Source organism: Euleptes europaea, chromosome 13 (assembly GCF_029931775.1).
Source record: "Euleptes europaea isolate rEulEur1 chromosome 13, rEulEur1.hap1, whole genome shotgun sequence".
In the NCBI taxonomy this organism is placed as follows: domain Eukaryota; kingdom Metazoa; phylum Chordata; class Lepidosauria; order Squamata; family Sphaerodactylidae; genus Euleptes; species Euleptes europaea.
In genome coordinates this window covers 39,331,775-39,353,230 of record NC_079324.1, presented here as the reverse complement: position 1 = coordinate 39,353,230, position 21,456 = coordinate 39,331,775, and the positions used below count along the sequence as shown (strand labels likewise).

Sequence of the window (21,456 nt, the reverse complement as noted above, 5' to 3'; positions counted from 1 at the left end):
TTTGGTTCAGGTGGAGGATGGCGGGAAGGCAGCCTTGTCGCAGAAGATGCGCCCTGGGGATGAGCTGGTGAACATCAACGGGACCCCGCTGTACGGCTCTCGGCAGGAGGCTCTGATCCTCATCAAGGGCTCCTACCGCACGCTCAAGATGATCATCAGGAGGTGAGAGGCGCCAGGTAGCCAGGAGTTGGGTCAAGAGCTGGCTGACCAGGCTTTACCTAGCCCTGTCCTGTCCTCCTCCTGCATCAGATCTGCTGGGCACTGAAGGGGCAGACGTGCTTGCTTGGCGGTCCTTGATTTTCCTGTGATGCCACAAGAAAAAGACGGTCTTTTCGGCTCCCCTCCATGCCTTGCCTGTCCAGCTTTTCCAACTCCCTTATCGGATACTGGAACCCTTTGGCTGAATTGCGTCTGCCACCGTGTGGCAGGAATTAAGATTTGCAGACCAAAACTTGTATTGAAGAGCACGGAAGCATCTCCCCTTCCTCCATCCACCCGAGTGCAAACACCATCTCGAGCAAACTGGTGTTAACAATAATTTAATAATTTAGGAGTGCCGATACTGTGATTCTGCAACATGTAATAATTGGTCAGGTCTGAGTTACAAAGTAGATTTCTTTTTATGAGACCAACTGCCGTTTGTGGGAAAGTGTGCAGACTTTTGAACTTTGCATAACGTTGTTCAGGCGAACAGAAAGTTGAGCTAGTTCACAGATACAGAGAGCATAATTAGAGTAATGCAAAGATGCATCTGAATTATGCAGGGATTATAAGATCTGATTTTTTTTTAAAAAGACACATTTCAGGGCAGGGGTGGAAACATCCCTCCACCGGTTCCCTGCTAGAGGACTGTGCAGTGAAGTTTGTGTGTCTGTGAGTTCTTTCTTGGCCACTCTATATAGGACTTAAAAGTCACAATCTGCCTTTCGGTATGGCCTCCTGCAGTGAGCCAGAGGATCCTGGTCATGCATTGTTAGCCTTCACACATGTGTGTGCACACATACACATGCATGTTGGTCCTTGCTGGCAAGGCAGAGTTGCATGTCTAGATAGCTGCAGGGCAGTCCACTCCAGGCTGTAGAGTTTGTGGGCTTCCTGGAGGCACCTGGTTGGCCACTGTGTGAACAGACTGCTGGAGTTGATGGGCCTTGGTCTGATCCAGCAGGGCTTTTCTTATGTCCTTATGCTCTCGGTCTCCCTGGCTTTGCCCTCTTCTCCTGCCCAACCCTCCCCAGCACACACCCAGGCTCCTTTCGCCCCAGTCCCATGGCTTCCAGCACAGAGTTGGCAATGATCTCACCCTTCCTGCGCTCTGTCCCAGCCGCTTCCTGCGTGGGGTGAGTGTTGAGACTGAGCCAGGAGGCGGCTGCAGTTGTTCCACTAGGCGGACTTCTGGAAATCCCCGTCAGTCCAGAGCTTCAGGGGAGTCTCCCCGTTTCAGGGACTCCTCAGTGGTGAGGGTCAGCAGCTGCCCCTCTGTAGAGCAGCCTGCCTCCTGCTGTAAGTACAGAGTGGCTAGCAAGCGCTGTGCCCTGGGGACTACTCGGGCCTTTTCTTTCCCAAGCAGGCAACACGGAGTTCCTTTCTGCCTCGGGTTCAGCGGGATGGCTGCTGCTTGCAGAGCCAGGAAGCCCTATTCCCCTGGGGGGTGGTCTCTGGCCTCCGCTATGACTGCCGTCTGCTCCATGTGCAGTGTTATCTCTCTGCACATCACTTCCTCACCACTTCCTGGCTGTGAGGGAATGAGAATGGCTTCTGGCTCTGGGAGTAGGGGGGGGGCAGGAAACCCCTGGCCAGTAAGGAGCCCCTCCCTATTGTGCAGGTTCCAGCCCCTCCAAGCTGAATCTTCCCCACAACTTCCAGCTGTCTGTAGGCCAGAGCGCTGGAGGGCTTTCTGTCCTCTAAGCAAATCCCCACAGGTCTCTTCCACTTCCCAGTGACAGGTGAGTGTGGACGTACCTCTGCCATCTACCTTGACTGCATCTTACATTTTGGGAAAGGAGGGGAGATTTTTCTCCTGTGCGTTTTGCTGTAAATGATCCTGAGCATCACAGGACTGCAGGGATTCTTCTGTCCTCTTCAGCAAGATTCCAGATACAGACTTTCTCATGCTGTTTGGACTTCTGGAGTTTGCAGGTGCATGCATGCAGGTCCTCTGATGCAGCTCAGCTGATGGATTCCACAGGACTCCTCAACAGACCTGTCCAGTTCTCTTTTAAGCTGTCCTTGTTCTACTGATAGTGTTAACCTGCGTAGTGCTGGAATATTTGGTGGTGAAGGGGATGTTGTGTCTGCCCTCCCGCGATCTGAAAATAGACTGCAGGAGGCTCTCCATGCCTGGAATGTTTTTTGGCCTTCTTGGCGCTTTGTAGTTTGGTCACGTTGGTGAGGACTGGCCAGTGCCTACTCCGTGTTGTCCCCCCACTACTGTAGCATTGTAGGTAATAGCACAAGCTTTTTGTAAGCCACTCTAGTGGGATGGCGTATTGTGGTCTGGATTGGATGGATTGATGACTTGTGGGATTGTAGGCAAATAGGTGTGGCTGTAGCAGGCGGCTGGACTGAGTAGACGGCCTTTTGGTGTCTCTCTGATTCTATAGTTTTGGGGAGCGGCTGGCTTGTAAGCCCCACGTGGCAGTAATGAAGCATCATTGCTCCGCCAGGACCCTGCTTCCTTGTTCTGCTAAGGGCCTATCACTGTCACCTCTTGATGGGACTTTCCTTGGGCTCTCTGGTTTTTCCTTGTTACGATGAGTAAAATCCCTCCTCTCCATGGCTGCTTTCAAGTTTCAAAATTAAAAATTCTGAATGTTCCAGCCACAGCATTCCCTCCCAACATCTCTCTTGGCACTACAACTGGCACTGTTAGATTCAACTGGAATCTCAGAAAAACAAGAAGTGTTTTTGTAAAAGTGCTTTGGGGGGGGGGCTTTTTATCTGGGCTTCTGAGCCGAGAAAGAGATTTCCTTGGGCTTTCATCAGCAACCGAGAGAGTGACAACTGCACGGACTTTGAAGGCAACATGCTGTTGCATGAACTGAGACTCCTGGGGCATTTTCTGTAAATGCATCAGCAGTGAAAAACCAGGCTGGGTCCTGCAGGGAGAGGGAACATCTCCGGCTGGTGGGACAGTAGGGGCAAGGTGCCAAGTCCTGGGAACGAGGAGTGCTCGGGTGGGAAAAGGAACTGAAGAGAGCTGGGGCTGTGGGGCACAGAGCTAGTCTCTTCCAGGGGCCCCAGTATGCAGCATTTGGGGGGTGGGGGGAGGAATCCTAGGTAGGTCAGGGCACTCCACGTTCCCTGCCGTGTGTGTGTGTGTGTGTGTCTGTGTGCGAGAGTCTTTAAGTGCGCCTTCCTCCCAGTAATGTCCTTTCCATTCTTGCCACTGGGCAGGAGGAACGTGCCCGTCATCAGGCCTCACTCATGGCACCTGGCCAAGCTGTCCGAGGTCCGGACTGAGACCGCCACCATGCACTTTCCTGCAGATGCCTTCAGCCTCTCCTGGCACTCGGGATGTGACACCAGGTGAGTGGGCAGCGGAGAGGGGCGGTTGTGCCCATGGCGTTTCCCCTCCTAGGTACAGTATTCTTAGCAACAGGAGGGGCTGGAGGTGGGTGTGTATGTTCGGGAGGATTAATCAGCACCGAGAGGCTCAGACGGTTTGGTGTCTGATTTCTTTAATGGTCAGAGTAGCTCATAGAACTCACAGAATCACAGAGTTGGAAGGAGCCATACAGGCCATCTAGTCCATCCCCGTGCTTAATGCAGGAACAGCCTGGAGCATCCCTGACGAGTGTTCGTCCAGCCTCTTCTTAAAGACTGCCAGTGAGGGGGAGCTCACCACCTCCCAAGGCAGCCGATTCCACTGTCGAACAACTCTTACTGCAAAAAATATTTTCCTAATAACCAGCCAGTACCTTGCCTCCCTCAATTTAAACTCCTGGCTAGTACCAACCCCCCCCCAGTGTGTATTCTTTCATTTAAATGCAGAACTGTGGCAAGGTGGTGGGCTGGCCATCTGAGCCTCTCTTTGTTTGGGTTTGTACCCTTTGGTTATCGTGGACAGCTGCTTTTTTGCTGGATTCCACATCAAGCCAGAACGTGGTGGCTCTGTGGTTGTCCTGAAGGGCCACAGGTTGGACTGTGTTGCTGGTTAGCCTCAGTGCTGGATTTCCTAGCTTGCTGGGGGGAGGTGGGGGGCTGCCTGCCCCTTCCGTGCTCTCGCTCAGCTGTTCCCGCATGCCTTGCCCTTGTCTGGGAACTAGGAGCAGGGTGTGGGCTCAGCTGCGGTGCTTCAGGCTCCCCCATGACATGGATGGGTCTAGCCTGGGAGCTTCTGCAGGGTTGGTTTGCACCGTTTCTTCTCAAAGCTCTGGCTTGCCCCGGGGCGAAACCATCCCCGCTCTGTGAGCTGGGTGTGGGGCACGGGCTCGAGCTGGCTCCACTTGGCAGTTGCTTGTTTTGGGTTGAGCTTTCTCTCATCTCCTGTCAGGAAGGGAGGTGGCTTGGGAGCTGCTCCGGCTGCCAGAAAAGGAGGTAATGAATTCCAGACCTCTTGCCCAAGTGAAAAGAGCCGGAGCTGCCAATTCTGTCTGGTTGGCGGGCATGGCGGGCGTGCTGTATGCACACTTCCCTGACCTGAAAAGGCTCTTAGGGTGCCCGGGATGACTCCTGACTGCCTGGATTCTGAAAAGAGGCAGAAGCCACTGCGACAAGGGGTGCTTGAGGAGAAGACCCCTTGAAAAGGAAAGACAGAGTCCCTCTGCAGAGCACAACAAAATAAAGCTTTATCGGGAACAGGTGGGACATGGGCCTTAGGGATGGCACAATACAGGGCAGGGGTCTCCAACAGGTAGCTCAAGAGCTCCCAGTAGCTTGCGAGCCGCTGCAGAGTACCCAGAAGCTTGCCGGCCGCTACATCCCCTAGAAGATCTGGCAAAAGATCTTCTCTGTGCTTGTATTTTTTTTAAAGTATAAATTTTGTAGGTTCTTTCTCTGTGGTGCTTAACCGTTGGTTTCATTTCTGTTGCTCTTCCTAGTCTGTGTTCCCTTTCTAGGACAGAACAAAACCTGGTACTGTGCAGGGAGTAGGAAAGAGTAGCTTGGGATATTCTTTATTTCTCTCAGAGGTAGCTCTTGGTAAAGAAATAGTTTGTGACCCTGATCCATGGCCTTTAAGGAGTTCCTGCGTGACTCAGGAGTGCCTGGATACAACTGGGCTAGCGGGAGGCATTCTGCAGTTCTGAGAGTCATGGGGGAGGAGCTGGAGGTATATCTCCTTGAAAGGAATGGGGCATGCCAGCTGGTTGCCCTATCAGGATCGGTGAACTCCCTGCTTTCTATAGTCATCCTCTTTGGGAAATGCTGTTGCAGGCCAGCCAATAAGAATCATAAAACTGAATGTTCAAGTAAAGTGCTTGTGAAATCTGGGAAGATTTTGTGAGATCCAAGCCTACCTGTGAAGCTAGCATAGACGTCAGAGCCTTAAGGGTTCATGCATTCACAATGCTGAAGCTAAATAGGTCCAGGTATGTTCAGTGCCCGGATAGGAGATTCCCTGAGAATCCCCATAATACACCCTTGAAATTCCATGATGGTAGAAAGGTGGGTTAGAAATAGAATTTATTAGTAAATTGATACATGGTAGTCTTGAAGGGAGTGATTTGTCCAGCCGCCAAGTCCTGGCATCACTTGCTTATGTGAGGCTAGGGTGTCATCTCAGCAGAATCACCACCCTGTGGCCCACGTGCACCTTTTGTGGCAGGTTGTACTGTCCAGTGAAGGGCTGTTCAGTTTTCGGCTCCGCAGGACAGAGAAGCAATCAGCTGCTCCTTCATGGTATTTGGGACCATCCCAAGTTGGGATCTTTTCCTCCTACTGGGAAGGGCTGTAGCTCAGTGATAGAGCATCTGCTTGGCATGCAGAAGGTCCCAGGTTAAATCCCCGGCATCTCCAGTTAAAGGGACTAGGCAAGTAGGTGATGTGAAAGACCTCTACTTGAGACCCTGGAGAGCCGCTGCCAGCCTGAGTAGACAATACTGACATTGATGGAGCAAGGGTCTGATTCAGTAGAAGGCAGCTTCATGTGTTCATGTGCCTCCCCATTACTGGACGCCAGCACTGCTTAGAGCTCCCTTCCTGCCACCCGTTATCCCTGGAGAACAGAAATCAGTCTGAATGTTTTCTCAGCTGGGGCCCTGGTTACAGCGAAAACTGTGGCAAAGGCCTTGTCAGAAGTGAGCAGGGAGGAGAGGCAAGAACGGCACAATTGTGCATGTCGATACGATGCTGCCTTATAACAGGTCAGACCACTGAGCCATCCTAGTTCGCTGTCTCCTGAAAGGCAGCTGCTCTCCAGGGTCTTTCCCAAAAAGGTCACATGAACACACGAAGCTGCCTTATGCTGAATCAGACCCTTGGTCCCATTGAAGTCAGTATTGTCTACTCAGACCGGCAGCGGCTCTCCAGGGTCTCAGGTAGAGGTCCTTCACATCACCAACTTGCCTAGTCACTTGAACTGGAGATGCCAGAGATTGAACCTGGGACCTTCTGCATGCCAAGGAGATGCTCTAGCTCTGAGCCACGGCCCCTCCTTTTAAATGGAGATGTTAAACATGGGCTGTGTTGCTGAGCAGCATCCTGGCACATGACCACCTTAAAGGAGGGAAAGGAGGCAGTGAGCTAGACTGCAAAGTGCCCTGAGTCAGCCGAGACAGGATTCAGCCCCTCTGAGCCGAGTGGTCCTAATCCGCTGTGGTGTCTCCTCTCCTCCTTCTCTTCCCCTCCCTTGCAGCGACCTGTCCTTGCCGTGGAACCCGCTGTCACGCCACTGCAGCACCGACAAGAGCAGCTCCCTTGGGAGCATGGAGAGTCTGGACCAGCCGAGCCAGACCTACTACGAGGGCAGCCTCTCCCCCATCGACCAGGCCATGTACCAGAACAAGCGCGACTCCGCCTACAGCTCTTTCTCTGCCAGCTCTAACACTTCCGACTCTGCCTTGAGACCCGAAGAGAACAGCTCTGCCGAATACACCCAGCAAGGCCAGCTGCCGGACCCCCGCTACCTGCAGACGGGCAGCGAGGGCGGCGAGACATCGGGCACAGTGGGCCTGCCGTCCCTGGCCGGCCAGCTCAGCGCCAGGCCAGCCTCCTGCACTCAGGAAAGCCACTTTCCCAGCTCTGCCAAAGCCTTTGCCCCTCCCCAGCCCCCTGTGAGGCAGGACAGCCTGCGAGCTTGCAACCCCTCGCCAGCCGGCACGGAGACGCAGGGGGCCTTGCCCCAGGCCAATTCGTTGCACCCCAAAGGCAGGTGGACCTCCGACATCTCTCTCTGTGTGCGTGGCAGAGACTCCGCAGGGACCTGTGGGCAGTTGGCCTCCGCGAGCCACGCCAAAGAATCTCTCCCCACAGACCAGTATTATCTGCTGAGCTCCCACGCAGAGAGACACCTGCCCATGGAGAGAGGAGCGCAGAGCGTGGAGTCGCTTTTGAACGAGGAGGGAGAGGTTCCTCCTCCGGAAGAGCCTGCCCAGCGCGTGGACAGCCAGGAGCGTGAGGCTGAGCTGGGCGACCGGAGCAATGTCTCTCCTGTCGCTTGGAAGGACTGTTGGTCAGGACCCCTGGCTCATCGGCACAGCGCCCCCGAGCAGCTGTTGGCTGCCCAGTTGCAGGCTCTGAACGTGGCCCATAGCCAGGAGGGACCTCACTGGACTGTTTCTCCACTACATGTGGGGAGCAGGAGCCCCAGAACCCAGGAGTCGTGGCAGACGCAGGGCCACGGCTGCCAGAGCCGGCCTGGTCAGGCACAGGAGCGGGACATCCGCCCGGCATCAGGGGAAGGGCCTCTGTCTCCCAGGAGCAGCCACGCCGTTCAAGAGAGGCCCAGGAGCGCCTCGGTCGAATTGCCCTCGTCCCTGCTGATGCCGCCTTCAGAGGATGCCGACTCGGCCTCCAAGGCTGTCCCCACCATGGATCCTTTAACAGAAGGGGGACGAGACAGTGAAGGGAGCCGGCCCGCCGCGAGGAAGGGAGGCTCGGCCCAGCACCGCTCGGCCCAGATGCGCCGGCGCAGCGACCGTTTTGCCACCAATCTGCGCAACGAGATCCAGTGGCGCAAGGCCCAGCTCCAGAAGGCCAAAGGCTCCGCCATGCTTCTGTGCGGAGAGGAGCCGGTGCAAGAGGCGGAGGAGCCCCCTGACAGCCCCACTGCTCCCGCCCCCTCTCCTCCTCCACCACCCCCCTCCGCCCCTGTTCCTCCACCTCTCCCAGCAGAGAGCAGGCCGCCACACCGAACTGCTGCCGGCCCCAAGCGCTGGGGCTCTGAGCTGAGCGTGCTGTGGGGAGAGGCGGCTCCCCAGAGCCCCAGCAGGGTGCCTTCAGAGCCCAAGTGGAAAGCCCCCTTGCCAGAAATGGAGAAGCCCCCGGCGGCCCTGCCGTTGCCGTCTGGGGGAAGAGGCCGCTGGCGGTGGTCTCCGGAGCACAAATTGCAGCCGCACTCTCAGAGCCCCCCGGGGCTGAAGCTGGGCTCACCTTCACAACCTCCAGAGGAATCCGGCCTCCTGCCTTTTGCCGACAGGCGGAAGTTCTTCGAGGAGACGAGTAAGGCTCCGGCCTCTGCACACGCAGCCTCCCGCCATGGCCGGCCCGGAGGTTTGCGTCCCAGGGCAGTGGAGCAAAACTCTTTCCAGCCGGTGAGTTCTGAGCACAGAGACCAGCAGCGGCACTCCATGGACCATCCCTACTGCCCTCCGTCCTCTCCTCCCGTCTACCCGGAGTTCCGGCCAGAGGTGCCTGGGTTTTACAAGCCAATGGCCCGACACAGGGACTGTGAGTGTTGGCGGCCCCTTCCCTGTGCTTGTGTGGCCCGAGAGGCCTGTGCCTACTGCGGTGGGGAGAGATGCCCCACCTTGCTTCAGAGGAACATGCCCGTGCCATCCAGCCACTGTACCCACCGCTGCCACCCTCGCCCCTGGGCCCGCTGCACTGACTGCTGCTGCCCAGCTCAGCACCAGCTCTTGGAGGATGGAGGTCCCTGGCAAGGCAGGAAGACCTACCCACCGGTAAGAAGGGTGCCATTCAGGGCGCAACATTCATGGTTTGCATGCATGTTGCTTGGCTCAGTTTGGAGCAGGGCGAGGAGAGACAGCTGCTGTCCAGAATAGGTGAGGCTACTGGGCTAACCCTGCGTAAGGGAAGCAGATGAATTGGATGGAGGATGGGGATCTATTTGCGGCCAAGGACAGAACATTTCCCAAGGGGACAAATAGGTTTTAATCATCACACGCGGCTTACAAGCAGCCTTGGGGTATCTGGTTTTGTTTTGGTTTTAGACGTGTACCGGATGGTCCTTTTTGTATGAGCAGGTGAGCCCCAGAGTCGGGGTGGGGGTTACGCGCATTTGGTAGCCCTCCCTCTGTCTGCAAGCGCAGCAGGTGCTACCCAGGACTTCCCCTTTTCTGTGAAATTCTCCCTTGCAAAGTGGTGGGCTTAGCCTTAGCTCCACATCTCCCAGCTCACTTTTGGCCACTCAAGCCCCAGTTCCATCAGACGTAGCGAATCAGCCAGGCCAGTATCCATGAACACACGTGAAGCTGCCTTATACTGAATCAGGCCCTTGGTCCATCTAAGTCAGTATTGTGTACTCAGTCTGGCAGCGGCTCTCCAGGGTCTCAGGCTGAGGTCTTTCAAATCACCTACTTGCCTAGTCCCTTGAACTGGAGATACTGGGGATTGAACCTGGGACCTTCTGCATGCCAAGCAGATGCTCTACCACTGAGCCACGGTCCCTCCCCACATAGCTGTTTTGCTTATGATGAGGAAGGATGGGGTTGCCTCTCCTGGACTGCCCAGCACAATCACTGTAGCCCAGGATGAAAGGCAGCCTGTGAGAAGAACTGTATTCCTGTTCCATCCCCTCACCTGTAGGTTCTTCTTTCCAGGAATTTCCCTTGGATGATTGGGAGCCTCCGGCGATAAACAGAAAGAACAGCCAGTCAATGAGGTAAGGGGCAAGGCAGAAAACCCTTGATCTTGGACCTCTTGGAGTGGCAAAGAATCCCCTTGCCTGCCACAAATGCCCGCAGGGTGCTTGTGGGGTGCTCCTGCCTGCTGAATTCGCTCATAACATGACAGAGTACTTTCCAGCATTGGCTTCTGTTACCCAATGACCGTGCGGCCTGCCTGAGTTTTCGAGCATCAGCAGCCCACAGAGGGATTCTTGCAGGCCAGAGGACAGCTAAAGCGTTACGTTCCATCCCGGTTGAGCTTTATGTTTGCCATAGCTGCACTGCTAGGGAGTCAAGATGCAGATAGATTTGTAGATGAATACTGCTTCTTTGTGGCATCTGGTGCTTCAGCCCTGGGTGTCCGCACAAGCTGAAGCCAATGGGGACTGTTCTTTGGATGCCGAGAGCCACCCACAAACTCCTCCTGCTGGGTGGGAACATAGCGTGTGATTGGAATGATCACAGCCAGGAATGCAAAACATGGACAAGCTGTGCGTCTGTGTGTTTGTGCTGGGCGGGGGAGCTATCTGTGCAGCCTCTTGACGCAGGAGGCGTTTCTCATGGTTATACCAAACCGCAAAGGAGCATAACTGAAGATTTTTGAGGCGGGGGGGGGGGACCCTGAGCTACGGAGCCAGACTTTGGGTTAGTACATGCAGCGGATCCAGATGGGCAGAAGGTCAGAGCATCCACCAGTGAGCCTGCTGAAGCCTGCCCAAGGGCCAGAGCAAATGCTCCCTCACTCCCCACACAGCAAACATTCAAAAGATTTTTTCCCCCTCATCACTCTTGCCAGACATTATTGTGATGTTGCTGCTGTGGGTTGACAACTGTCCCTTTGTACAGTTGAGCTGTTTTGCTCAGCTGGCCTCGTGACCAGAGTTGTCCGCTAACTCTTCACGGAGGAACAGCGGCCACATTGCAGGCCGGGCCAGAGTCTCTCGCTTAGCTCCCGGCTGTAACTAATGAGCTGGCTTCCTCCACAGAGCTGGCTTTTGATTCAGGAAGGGGGAGATCTTTGCCAAAGCGAACTGAGCTAATTGAGGACTCCGCTAGCTGAAGTCAGACTTCAGGAGGGGATTCGGGAGTTCGACGCTGTGTGCCTCATACGGAGCCTGGCACTTCAGGGGCTGCCTTAGCCGGGGAGTCGCGGTGCGGCTGCTCTGTCAACTGTGTCCTGGTCTTTCTTCCAGCGAGCTGGCACAACAGAAGATGGGCTTTGTGAGGGTCGGCCCCTTCTGGCCCCGCTCAGAAAACTTTGAGCCCGAGTGGCCTCCTTTCTGCCGGGCTTCATCCACTCACAGCCTCTCTTGGGATGGCGAGAGGCCCAGCCGAGCTGAGGAGGAGGAGGGTGCCTACGAGGAGGGTGCCGCTGAACCACGCAGACACCCACTGCGCGAAAGGGCGTATTCCGAAAGCCATCTCTGCGGAGAGTCGGGCGGTGCTTCCAGGAGACAGAGGCAGGAGGCCCCGCTGGCCAAGTTGGAGGAGCTGCCTTGCCTGGCCAAAAAGAAGGGCCTGCCCCCTCCACGACCCCCACCCCCAAAGTGGGAGAAGTACCACCCACGCCGTGCCTCCCACCACCAGCTGCTGCCCACTGAGGGTGGCCTGGCGGCTGTCCCGGAAGACTCTTGCACCTCCAGCCAGAACAACGCGGACGTGGCCAGGCAGCGGTCTCAGAGTCTGCCCCTGGAGCACTTCTGGGGTGATGCGGCCCAGGAGGCCCAGCTCAGGCCTCGGGGATCCCCCGTGCCCAAGGAGCCGGGCAGCCTGCACTACTACTGCCGTGGCTCGCCACGGGGGACTCCGGAGTGGCTGACCCCAGACTTGAGCGGCGAGAGTGACTCTTCCAGGCAAGTGCCAGGGACTTTTGCGTCCTGTTGCTTTAACCCCAGGTTAGGGTGGGGGAAAGGGCTCCAGGAGTGGCTAGCTGGGCAGAATTGGGGAAAACAGTGCCAAGTGTCTTTACATTCTGTTATCATGTATCTTGACGTGGGCAGACTGTGCCCCTCTTCGAGGAGGTTCAGCTTGAACCATACTCTGTGTGTGTGTGTGTGTGTGTGTGTGTGTAAAGTGCTGTCAAGTCGCTTCCGACTCATGGCGACCCTATGAATCACAGTTCTCCAAAATGTCCTATCTTTGACAGCCTTGCTCAGATCTTGCAAATTGAGGGCTGTGGCTTCCCTATTGAATCTATACTTTATTGAACTATACTGTGGCTGTAGCAAAAGTTTCTGTTTGGAAGTGACAAACAGAGGGAAGGGGAGCCTGCAAGACCCCCCACTTTTCTTACCCATGCCTGTTTCTTACCCATGCCTGGTTGGTTTTGTGTTAAAGGCCAGCAAGTTCCCTAGCAGAGGACGCAAAACCCGAGCTCTCGTGGGATAAGGAGCAGAATGCAGAGTCTAGCAGAGGCCCAGAGAAGCCGCGGGCCAGCCCCTCCAGTCTGTGTGAGTCCCGTCTCGTCTTGGGATTGCCATTGCCCTGATGTCCTTCCTGCTGACTTAACGCCATGTCTCTCCGCACAGGCTCCAAAGACGACGAGTCTGCGCAAGAGCGTGCTGGAGGAGAGAGCCGCCCTCCAGGCATGGCAAGCCCAGCACCACCCTTCCGCCTGAACTCAGAAGAGCTGATGAGGGATGTGGCAGGCAGGGACCGTTCCCTGGCTGGTGTGCTGAATCCCGCCTCAGGACCGGTGACTGCAGCCGAGGTGATGAGCGACCTCTTCTCCCCCAGCGAGTGGAAGGGGCAGGACTGGCAACCACAGGTGGCTGGCAAGGGACTTCCCGAGAGGTAGGTACTTCTTAATAAGCCGAGATGTGCGGGTGGAAGCACCCATTTTGTCGGAAACTGGAGGACATAAGAACATAAGAAAGGCCATGCTGGATCAGACCAAGGTCCATCAAGTCCAGTGGTCTGTTCACACAGAGGCCAACCAGGGGCCTCTAGGAAGCCCACAAACAAGACGACTGCAGCAGCACCATCCTGCCTGAGTTCCACAGCACCTAATATAATAGGCATGCTCCTCTGGTCCTGGAGAGAATAGGTACACATCATGACTAGTATCCATTTTGACTAGTAACCATGAATAGCCCTCTCCTCCATGAACATGTCCATTCCCCTCTTAAAGCCTTCCAAGTTGGCAGCCAACACCACATCCTGGGGCTGGGAGTTCTTGGAGCAAGGAATAGGGGTTGCCGGGGAAACAGAAAGCCAAGACCTGCCTGCTTTGAGTCTTGTGGCGCACAGCATCAGTTTTTCCTCATAGCTACAAACACAGGCCTAGGGTTGACACATACATGAACACATGAAGCTGCCTTCTACTGAATCAGACCCTTGGTCCATCAAAGACAGTATTGTCTACTCTGACTGGCAGCGGCTCTCCAGGGTCTCAGGCAGAGGTCTTTCACATCACCTACCTGCCTAGTCCCTTTAACTGGAGATGCCGGGGATTGAACCTGGGACCTTCTGCATGCCAAGCAGATGCTCTACCACTGAGCCACAGCCTCTCCCCTCCTGAAGGTGTCCCATAAGCTTGGCCCAACCTTTTGCCACCCACAGTTCTCCTCTGCTGAGGCTTGGGTCATCCGGTCCTTTGTGCTCACTTGGAGTTGAGTTTCCATAATGCTCTTTGTTGGTGCAGGCATCCGGCTCAGCCCGTCTCTCCGACCTCAGGGGGCACCTCCTGTTCAGCCTATTACAACCTGTCATCAGGAAAGGCCGAGCTGCTGAACAAGATGAAAGAGCTTCCAGGAGCCAGTGTGGAAGAGGAGGAACCGGACCATGATCTGGCCCGGAAGAAGGTGAGAGGCCCTGAGAGCCCTGAGAACCAGTTCTCTGTCAGAGATCATTAGTTCCTATAGTCCTAGCAGGTCTGGAGGGAGAAGCTCCCACTAGAGTCCAGCGGAGAAGGTAGGCAGACCTTAACTTTGCTGGCCTACAGCCCCATCTCTAGGACCTCGTGCTGCAAAAATCTGCAATGTGTGCACTCATTCGCTTGTTTACTTCACTCCTGCTAGTCACGCTCACTCCTGCTAGTCATGGGGGGAAGCAAAAAGCATGCAGGGCTCTGGAAGTTCTGCTTTCCTGCCTTCTTCCCCCGTCTCCTGGCATGTATCCAAGCTTTGCCCTGGACTCTTGGAAGCCTGTTTTGTTGCAGCCATGAGAACTGGTAATGAGAGCCCGCATGGTGTAGTGGTTAAGAGTGGTGGTTTGGAGCGGTGGACTCTAATCTGGAGAACCAGGTTTGATTCCCCACTCCTCCACATAAGCCACGGAGGCTAATCTGGTGAACCATGTTGGTTTCCCCACTCCTCCACATGAAGCCAGCTGGGTGACCTTGGGCTAGTCACAGTTCTCTTAGAGCTCTCTCAGCCCCACCTACCTCACAGGGTGTCTGTTGTGTGGAGGGGAAGGGAAGGTGATTGTAAGCTGGTTTGATTCTTCCTTAAGGGGTAGAGAAAGTCAGCATATAAAAACCAACTCTCCTTCCTCCTCCTCCTCCTTTTTACACTGTATGAGAGCTGGGTGCTCTTGGGATGTTGACTTCCGTGCCCATTTCCTGCTGCTGTCCTCCGTACTCGCAGCCCTTTTGAATGAGCCCTGCCCTTGGGGATGGGGGTGGGAATGCCGGCTTCTCTAGTGCATGAAAACCTTGTTTTAAATCTTGCTGGAGTTTGCCTGGTGGATTAAAGCCTCTTGGGGTCCCCCTTTCTCCCATTTGTGTTGCTAATGTATTTTGCTTCCTGGCACCTTTTTTGCAGCTTCTGCTGCTTGGTATCCTGGCTGGGTGTGAAGTGCCCACATCTGTCCCACTTGGGGGGTCCCTAAGGGGTCTGGCTAACTCTGAAGGCCAAGGCATTTGCTATGTTGACTTTGTGTATGAGAGTTTGAGAGGGAGGGAAACCAGAGGATGCCCAGTGGTGTTACAGCAATCTGTGCATTGCAAAAATCAAGCTTTTTCGTTGGGAAGAGAGGAGATTTTAAGGCCCCCAAAGGTACTCAGCAAGAGTGAACATAAATTAGTTTCCCCTACTTACATTTCACCTCCCACATGTCAGATTTTGGTCTTTAAAATATTAATAGCTACACGATCTTCTCCAGACTCCAAGCCTCATCTGATGTTCCATCTCAGGCTGAAGGATAGCCTTGTGTGTATCCAGAGCTTGCTTTGTTCCTTCAAATTTCAGATTGATTTGAAAACACTTGATTGTCATGCACTGCAGTACCAGGAAAACATGGGACATGTCCCTTGGCCAGAGGGTATTGAGAACACTTTGTTAGAGATCCTGAGCAATTACAGAACTTCAACTCTCAGAGTAACTTGGTTGGTTGGTAAAGGTAGTCCCCTGTGCAAGCACCGGGTCATTCTTGACCCATGGGGTGACGTCACATCCAGACGTTTACTAGGCAGACTTTGTTTACGGGGTGGTTTGCCAGTGCCTTCCCCAGTCGTCTTCCCTGTACCTCCAGCAACCTGGGTACCCATACCTCGGAAGGATGGAAGGCTGAGTCAACCTTGAGCCAGCTACCTGAAACCGACTTCCATTGGGATCGAACTCAGGTCGTGAGCAGAGCTTGGACTGCAGTACTGCAGCTTACCACTCTGCGCCACGGAGCTCCTAATGGTTGGTTGGTAGCCAATGGCTAAAACAAGTTCAGAAGCATGTTTTCCCCTTGATGCTGCCCCAGCATGCTTCTAATGGCCCCCCGGCTGTGACCTCTGCCTTTCCCAGGTGCAGCTGATTGAGAGCATCAGCCGGAAGCTGGCGGTGCTGCAGGAGGCACAGCGGGGCTTGCAGGATGACATTAACGGCAACGTCGTCCTGGGCAAAGAAGTGGAGAGTCATGTCAAGGGGGTCTGCAAGCCTCACGAATTTGAGAAGTTCCGCCTCTTCATCGGAGACCTGGACAAAGTGGTCAACCTGCTTCTCTCGCTCTCGGGGCGACTGGCCAGGGTGGAGAATGCCCTTGGCAGCCTGGGTGCCGATGCCCCAGAGGAAGAAAAGGTATGCAGTGGGAAGGGAGGGTGCAGTCCTGGGGCTTGGCAGCGTTTCAGTGGCAGCCTGTAAAAAGCCAAGAGGCAAACACACCTGCCAGCTGGCCCCCTTGTATGGAAGAGCATCCTGTTAGCCCGACGGTCTCTTTATCCCAACCTCCTGTGCTTCCGAGCCAAATCAGAACAAATGATTATGCAAATGTATTTATAATCTTTGGGATTATGCGTGGAGGGCTTCAGGACTCTGTTGTTTTGATGCTGAACTTGGGTCACCCCAGCAGCCCAGGGGGAGATGAGTTCGGGAACCATCTGCCAGTGTTTAAGGGTGAACTGAAATGCCTGATGCTATGGGGAGGGGGGTTAGTTGGTTTGGTGTTCTCCCTAGAATCTTATTCTCAGGTGGCTTCTCACTTTTGCCTCTGGCTACTTGCACTTCCCCTGCCTGCTGCATACAGACACTGACTGCATACAGGAGCTGGGTATGTTTAGCCTGAAGAGGAGAAGACTGAGAGGTGACAGGATAACCATCTTCAAGTACTTGAAGGGCTGTCATATAGAGGATGGTGCCGAGTTGTTTTCTGTTGCCCCCGAGGGTCGGACCAGAACCAACAGGTTGAAATTAAATCAAAAGAATTTCCATTTAGGCATTAGGAAGAATTTTCTAAATGTTTGAGCGGTTCCTCAGTGGAATAGGCTTCTTTGGGAGGTGGTAAGCTCTCCTTTCCTGGAAGTTTTTAAGCAGAGGCTAGATGGCCATTTGTCAGCAATGCTGATTCTATGACAAGCAGATGATGAGAGGGTGGGCATCTTGGACATCTTCTGGGTATAGAGTAGGGGTCATTGGGGTGTGTGTGGGGGGAGGTAGTTGTGAATTTCCTGCATTGTGCAAGGGGTTGGACTAGATGAGCCTGGTGGTCCCTTCCAACTCATGATTGTATTCTATGACTTACCTGTCCCCTCCTGTCTTCCCTTCCCCTCCCTACAAGCTGGCCCTGCTGGAGAAGAAGCGGCAGCTGACAGCCCAGCTAGAGGACGCCAAGGAACTGCAGGAGCACGTCGCTCAGCGGGAGCGCGTGGTCTTCACCAGCGTGTCGCGCTGCCTGCCCGGCGAGCAGCTACAGGACTACCAGCATTTTGTGCGCATGACGTCGGCGCTCGCCATCCAGCAGCGGCAGCTGGATGACAAGATCAAGCTGGGCGAGGAGCAGCTCCGCTGCCTGCGGGAGAGCCTGCGCCGGGTGCCCTGGGACTGCTAGCGGAGCCCTGCTTGGCGGCCACCGGGGGGGGGGGGCGTTTATTGGGAGGTGGAGCCAAGGCCTCCCACGTGCCAAAAGAGTCCCCCCTTCAAGAGACGCCGGCTGCCCTGCCTGTCACGGACTGTTTTCCATCTGCTGCCTTCTCTCTCTCAGGATAATCCTCTTTGCCAAAGACTTTGCCAAGTCAGAAAACTGCATCACCTTCTTCCGTGGGGGAAAGGAAGGGCTCATCAAGGTGCTCTTTGCCAGGACTTAGGCTGTGTGGCTGGGATGGAGTGTTACAGCTGCTCGAGGACGGGACGGTGGGATTCCTGGAGCCACACTGGAATGCTGATCACGAGGCAGTTCGAGCTCCCTCCACCTCCCTCCCAGGCTTCTGTAGGCCATGCCAGGGAAACCAGCTGCTTTCTGCTCCGGTAGTGTCTTCATTGCCAAGCAAGAAGGGAAAGGCAGCCTGCGAGCAACGGTATATAATCACAGCGTGGCTGTGGGACCCCTTTCCTCATCTCGTGTGCCTGATAACGCTCGGAGCATTCCGTTTCTCCTGTTCCAGTTCTATTTATTTTCCTACCTAATGGGTTTTTTTTAGAAAAAGAAAAAGAATTAGGAATAATTACAGGGCCTGTCTGCCTGGGCATAGATGCCGTTTCTTTCAGGTGCCAGCAGTTAGCCCTTCCAGCCTTCTTCCCAAGCTTATAATGCCCGCAGCAACCAAGACCCTCAATCCTTTGGCCTAAAAGGGGCTTTTTTCCATTCCTGGGGGGAAATCTGTTCAGGTAGTTCTGTGGAATTTAAACCTCGTGCAGAACCCATGATTTTCTCTTCCATCTTTTATAGTGCCTTGATCCAAAGTAGCTCTCCTAAGATCAGGAAGAGAAAAAGTCTTTCCAGCTCTTCTTCCTGGCTGAGCCAACTTTTCCCATCAGAGTCTGGAGCAAGGGTAGAGTCTCAGCTGGTTACTCATTTCCCTTGTTTCCATGTAGGGGTTTAAAGACTTTCTGTATATCATCCATCCTGTGGAGACTGCACACATCTCTCTTACTGCGTGTAAACAGGAAGGGGGGCTGGAGCCCCCATTCCCCATGTGACATTGAGAACGGTTCTTGTGCTTTTGCAGATCCCTTGAGATGGGGTCTGGGTAACCCCAGCCTCAGGAACAAAGCCACTTCCTTACCATGCTGATGAAGCTTTATTGATGAGAAATCTTTGCTTTTGTGCCAACTGTGGGCCTGTGCCCTCCTCTCCCGTGCCAAGGAGGTGTGGCTGGATCCCAGAAAGCTCCATCTGGGTTTGAGGTTAGGGGTCTGTTATGGGTCTCGTGGAGTACAGTGATCTTTGGTTAGAGGCGCTCAAAACTGCTGGGTGTCTCCCTGCAGCAGGAGCCAGCCAGGTGCAGCCTTGTTTGTGTTAGCCCCCTTGTGCCTTAATGTACCTTAAGAGCCGAGCTACCTCTCTGGGCACAAATCACATTTTTTGGCCCCTTTTGCTGCCCACGCTTAGTTCCGACTGCAGACTCAGCCGCCATGTCTCAGGGGGATTATGGGGATGGAGAGGGGGCCGGCCTTCCTTTCCCCACGTTTCTGGTGGAGTTGAGCTTTCCTAACATGGATGCCTCCTTGCAGGGGATGCTCTGGGTTCACTTCAGTCTGAGAAGTTAAGGGGACTTGTCCTCTCTCCCCCCCCCCCAACCCCTTGTGGCCAAAGGAATGTGCTGGGCTCTTGCCACAGAAATTCCACTTCAACATCCTCTTCCTCTCCATTGTCTTTGAAACAATGTTGGAAGGCTGAGCTCCTCTCTTGGGTGCTCTGTTGCCCTCGGCCTGCTCTCTGGCTGCAAATTCTCCTGCAGGCAATCGGAAAGGGGAGGGTAGTTTCCCCCCCAGCCGGCACAGTCAAAAGCCACCCACAGTTTGTAACCGTGGGGCCGCTCTCTCAGTTGAACCTGAGTTGTTGAGGTGGCTTTGATGGATACAACGGAGACCCCTTGGTGGAAAAATAGCACTTAACACTTGAAAATGGCTGAAAGGGCTTTCTGGTTTGCAACAAAGAAAAGTCCTGTTGTCAAAACCTCCCCTGTTAAAGGACTACTACACATACACTTGTAAGATATTCTTCTTCTCTCCCCCCACTCCCAATTTGTCTGCACGGCAGCAAGGGGTTCAGCCTAGATTAGATGCAAATGGATCTAATAATCCCCCCGCCCCCGATTATTTTCCTGATGCAAATCTTTTTCTTCCCTGGAGTTTCTCTTTGCCCTCTAGAATGGGGAAGCCATGCAGGTGTGTCCTCAGCCAAGCTTTCAACGCATCTGCCTGGAGATCTTTTACTAACTTTGCGCAGGCGAGCATCAAAACTGTCTAGACAAATGTAGCTGCGTTTGGCCCAGAGGTAGAAAGTGAGTTTGATTAAAAACAACAATCCAGGACCTCCTTTATTCTAGCACAGTTCTGAACCTACCATGGACTGCAGAGTTGGCAGCCCGCTTCAGCCCAGGGCGAGGCAGTAGGCAGGTCTGGAACACCTTCCACCCCCGGCCCTACTAGAGTGGGATGTCCCTCTAATCTGTATAGGATCAAGCAGTGTTGGGGGGGGGGGCGCAGCACGACTAATTGTTTCCCAGAAGCAGCCATTCCAGAATTCCCTTTGCAACTGAACACTCCCTTTCCAGGCCTGCCTTTGCACCGAACAAAGGCAGGCAGCCCAGCTTGTTTGCTTTCTCCACCCCACCCCTCTCATTCAGGGCTCTGGTCACTGTCTTTTGGCTTCTAATCTGGGTTTTCCACCACCCCGAGCTGTTTATATGTTTTGCACAGAAGTCCGTTCCTGGTGTTCACAGTCCCGAAGGGAAGCTTGAACTCCTCTTCCTTCTGCCTGACCTTTAAGAAAACTTTAATGTTAGATTTTCAATGGCACTTAAGACACCCACCCTGGATTTTGGCCCCTGTGTGGCACTGCAGGTTTCTCTTGGCGCCTGCAGTTGTTGCTGCTCCCTGGCTGGCTCACAGCTATGCTCTCTGCTGCTTGCATGCCTGAAAACCAGCGCTGAAGCTTTCAGTGGTTGGGGGAGATTGCCTCGTTTCCCAGCCCTTGGGGCTCCGTGGATCTTGCCCAAAGCTGCTGTCCCCTAACCCAGAGGCCAGCTTTCACCCTCTTGCTGCCATCCAAAAGCGACCTATCCTGAGCTCAGGCATAAGGCAGTGTGGCTTCCCCACTGGTCTGTTCAGAAACGATTGTAGGGTGTGCCTGCTTTTTATCTCCCTCCTTTACATAGCGGGGCTTGGGTTTGTCATCTGGTGCAGCCGGGCGTGAGCCGAGGCTTCCTCTGACCTCCGCTGCACCACTTCCTCCACCAGATGCCCTGGCCGCCTTTGGCTGGCATGGTGCTTTTGTGGGAAAGGGCCGCGGGCCTCTCCTGTAAGCTGAAGCCCTGAGAAAGGAAAGCTGTCTTGGGCTTACTGCCACAGCTGCGCTGGTCCCCCACCTTTCTTGCAACTGTAGGGCGTCTTCCCCCGAGCCAGAATACAGACTAGGTAAGGCAATATCTCTCTCTGTGTGATCAAGTTCTGGTGGTGATAGAATGTGTACATTTTCACACAACAGGGTTCTTCGTCAGGTGGGGGATGAAAGCTGTTTGAAAAATTCTGTGTCACTTGGAAACCTGCGTACTTGAGATCCACCCACACATCTTTCTTTTGGGGGCTGCCAAGGGGAGATGGGTTTCACCTCCTCATATATGAAGTGATCAGAACTCACAAGCTTACCCAGGTTGTGTCCCCCCCCCGCCAAACACATATCTTGCCATGCCAGGGTAGGCTGCCTCTTCTTGCCTAGGCCCGCTTTTCCCTCTACACAGGGAGAGTCCAAGTGCCAACTCTATGTTGCTATGTTATTAAATGCATGTATTGCTGGGTGTAATTTTGTGCTTCCTACACACTAAAGAAATCAATGGTTGCTGTCCAGCATTTCCACAGCAAGGCCTTTTCAGTAGCATTTCTGAAGGTGTCTCTTGCCAGTCAACTGTTCTGTTTTGGCACCGCCTCTAGCAGTTCATGCCTTAGGCGTGGGTAGGGAGGGAGGGGAAAGGGGCAGAGTCACTTGCATTAAACGGTGCTAATGATGATAAGCTTCTGGAGTCCTGTGTGGTGATTTTCCACTGGAGCAACTGTCTGCAGCCTCTTTTAGCTGTGGAAGGGGCAGG

At 54.3% G+C, this 21,456-nt stretch overlaps 1 protein-coding gene across 1 annotated transcript in view; it reads left to right on the top strand.

Moving 5' to 3' along the window:
• Nucleotides 1-17,282, top strand: part of SHROOM4 (shroom family member 4) — a 33,413-nt gene extending 16,131 nt beyond the window's left edge. The window contains exons 2-11 of the mRNA XM_056859792.1: nucleotides 11-162; nucleotides 3,394-3,525; nucleotides 6,794-9,059; nucleotides 9,939-10,000; nucleotides 11,198-11,857; nucleotides 12,342-12,454; nucleotides 12,533-12,797; nucleotides 13,648-13,807; nucleotides 15,740-16,012; nucleotides 16,989-17,282. Coding sequence (XP_056715770.1) covers nucleotides 11-162; nucleotides 3,394-3,525; nucleotides 6,794-9,059; nucleotides 9,939-10,000; nucleotides 11,198-11,857; nucleotides 12,342-12,454; nucleotides 12,533-12,797; nucleotides 13,648-13,807; nucleotides 15,740-16,012; nucleotides 16,989-17,258 — 4,353 coding nt within the window. The 3' untranslated portion in view covers nucleotides 17,259-17,282. The remainder of the gene's footprint in view (nucleotides 1-10; nucleotides 163-3,393; nucleotides 3,526-6,793; nucleotides 9,060-9,938; nucleotides 10,001-11,197; nucleotides 11,858-12,341; nucleotides 12,455-12,532; nucleotides 12,798-13,647; nucleotides 13,808-15,739; nucleotides 16,013-16,988) is intronic.
• The last annotated feature ends 4,174 nt before the right edge of the window (nucleotides 17,283-21,456 follow it).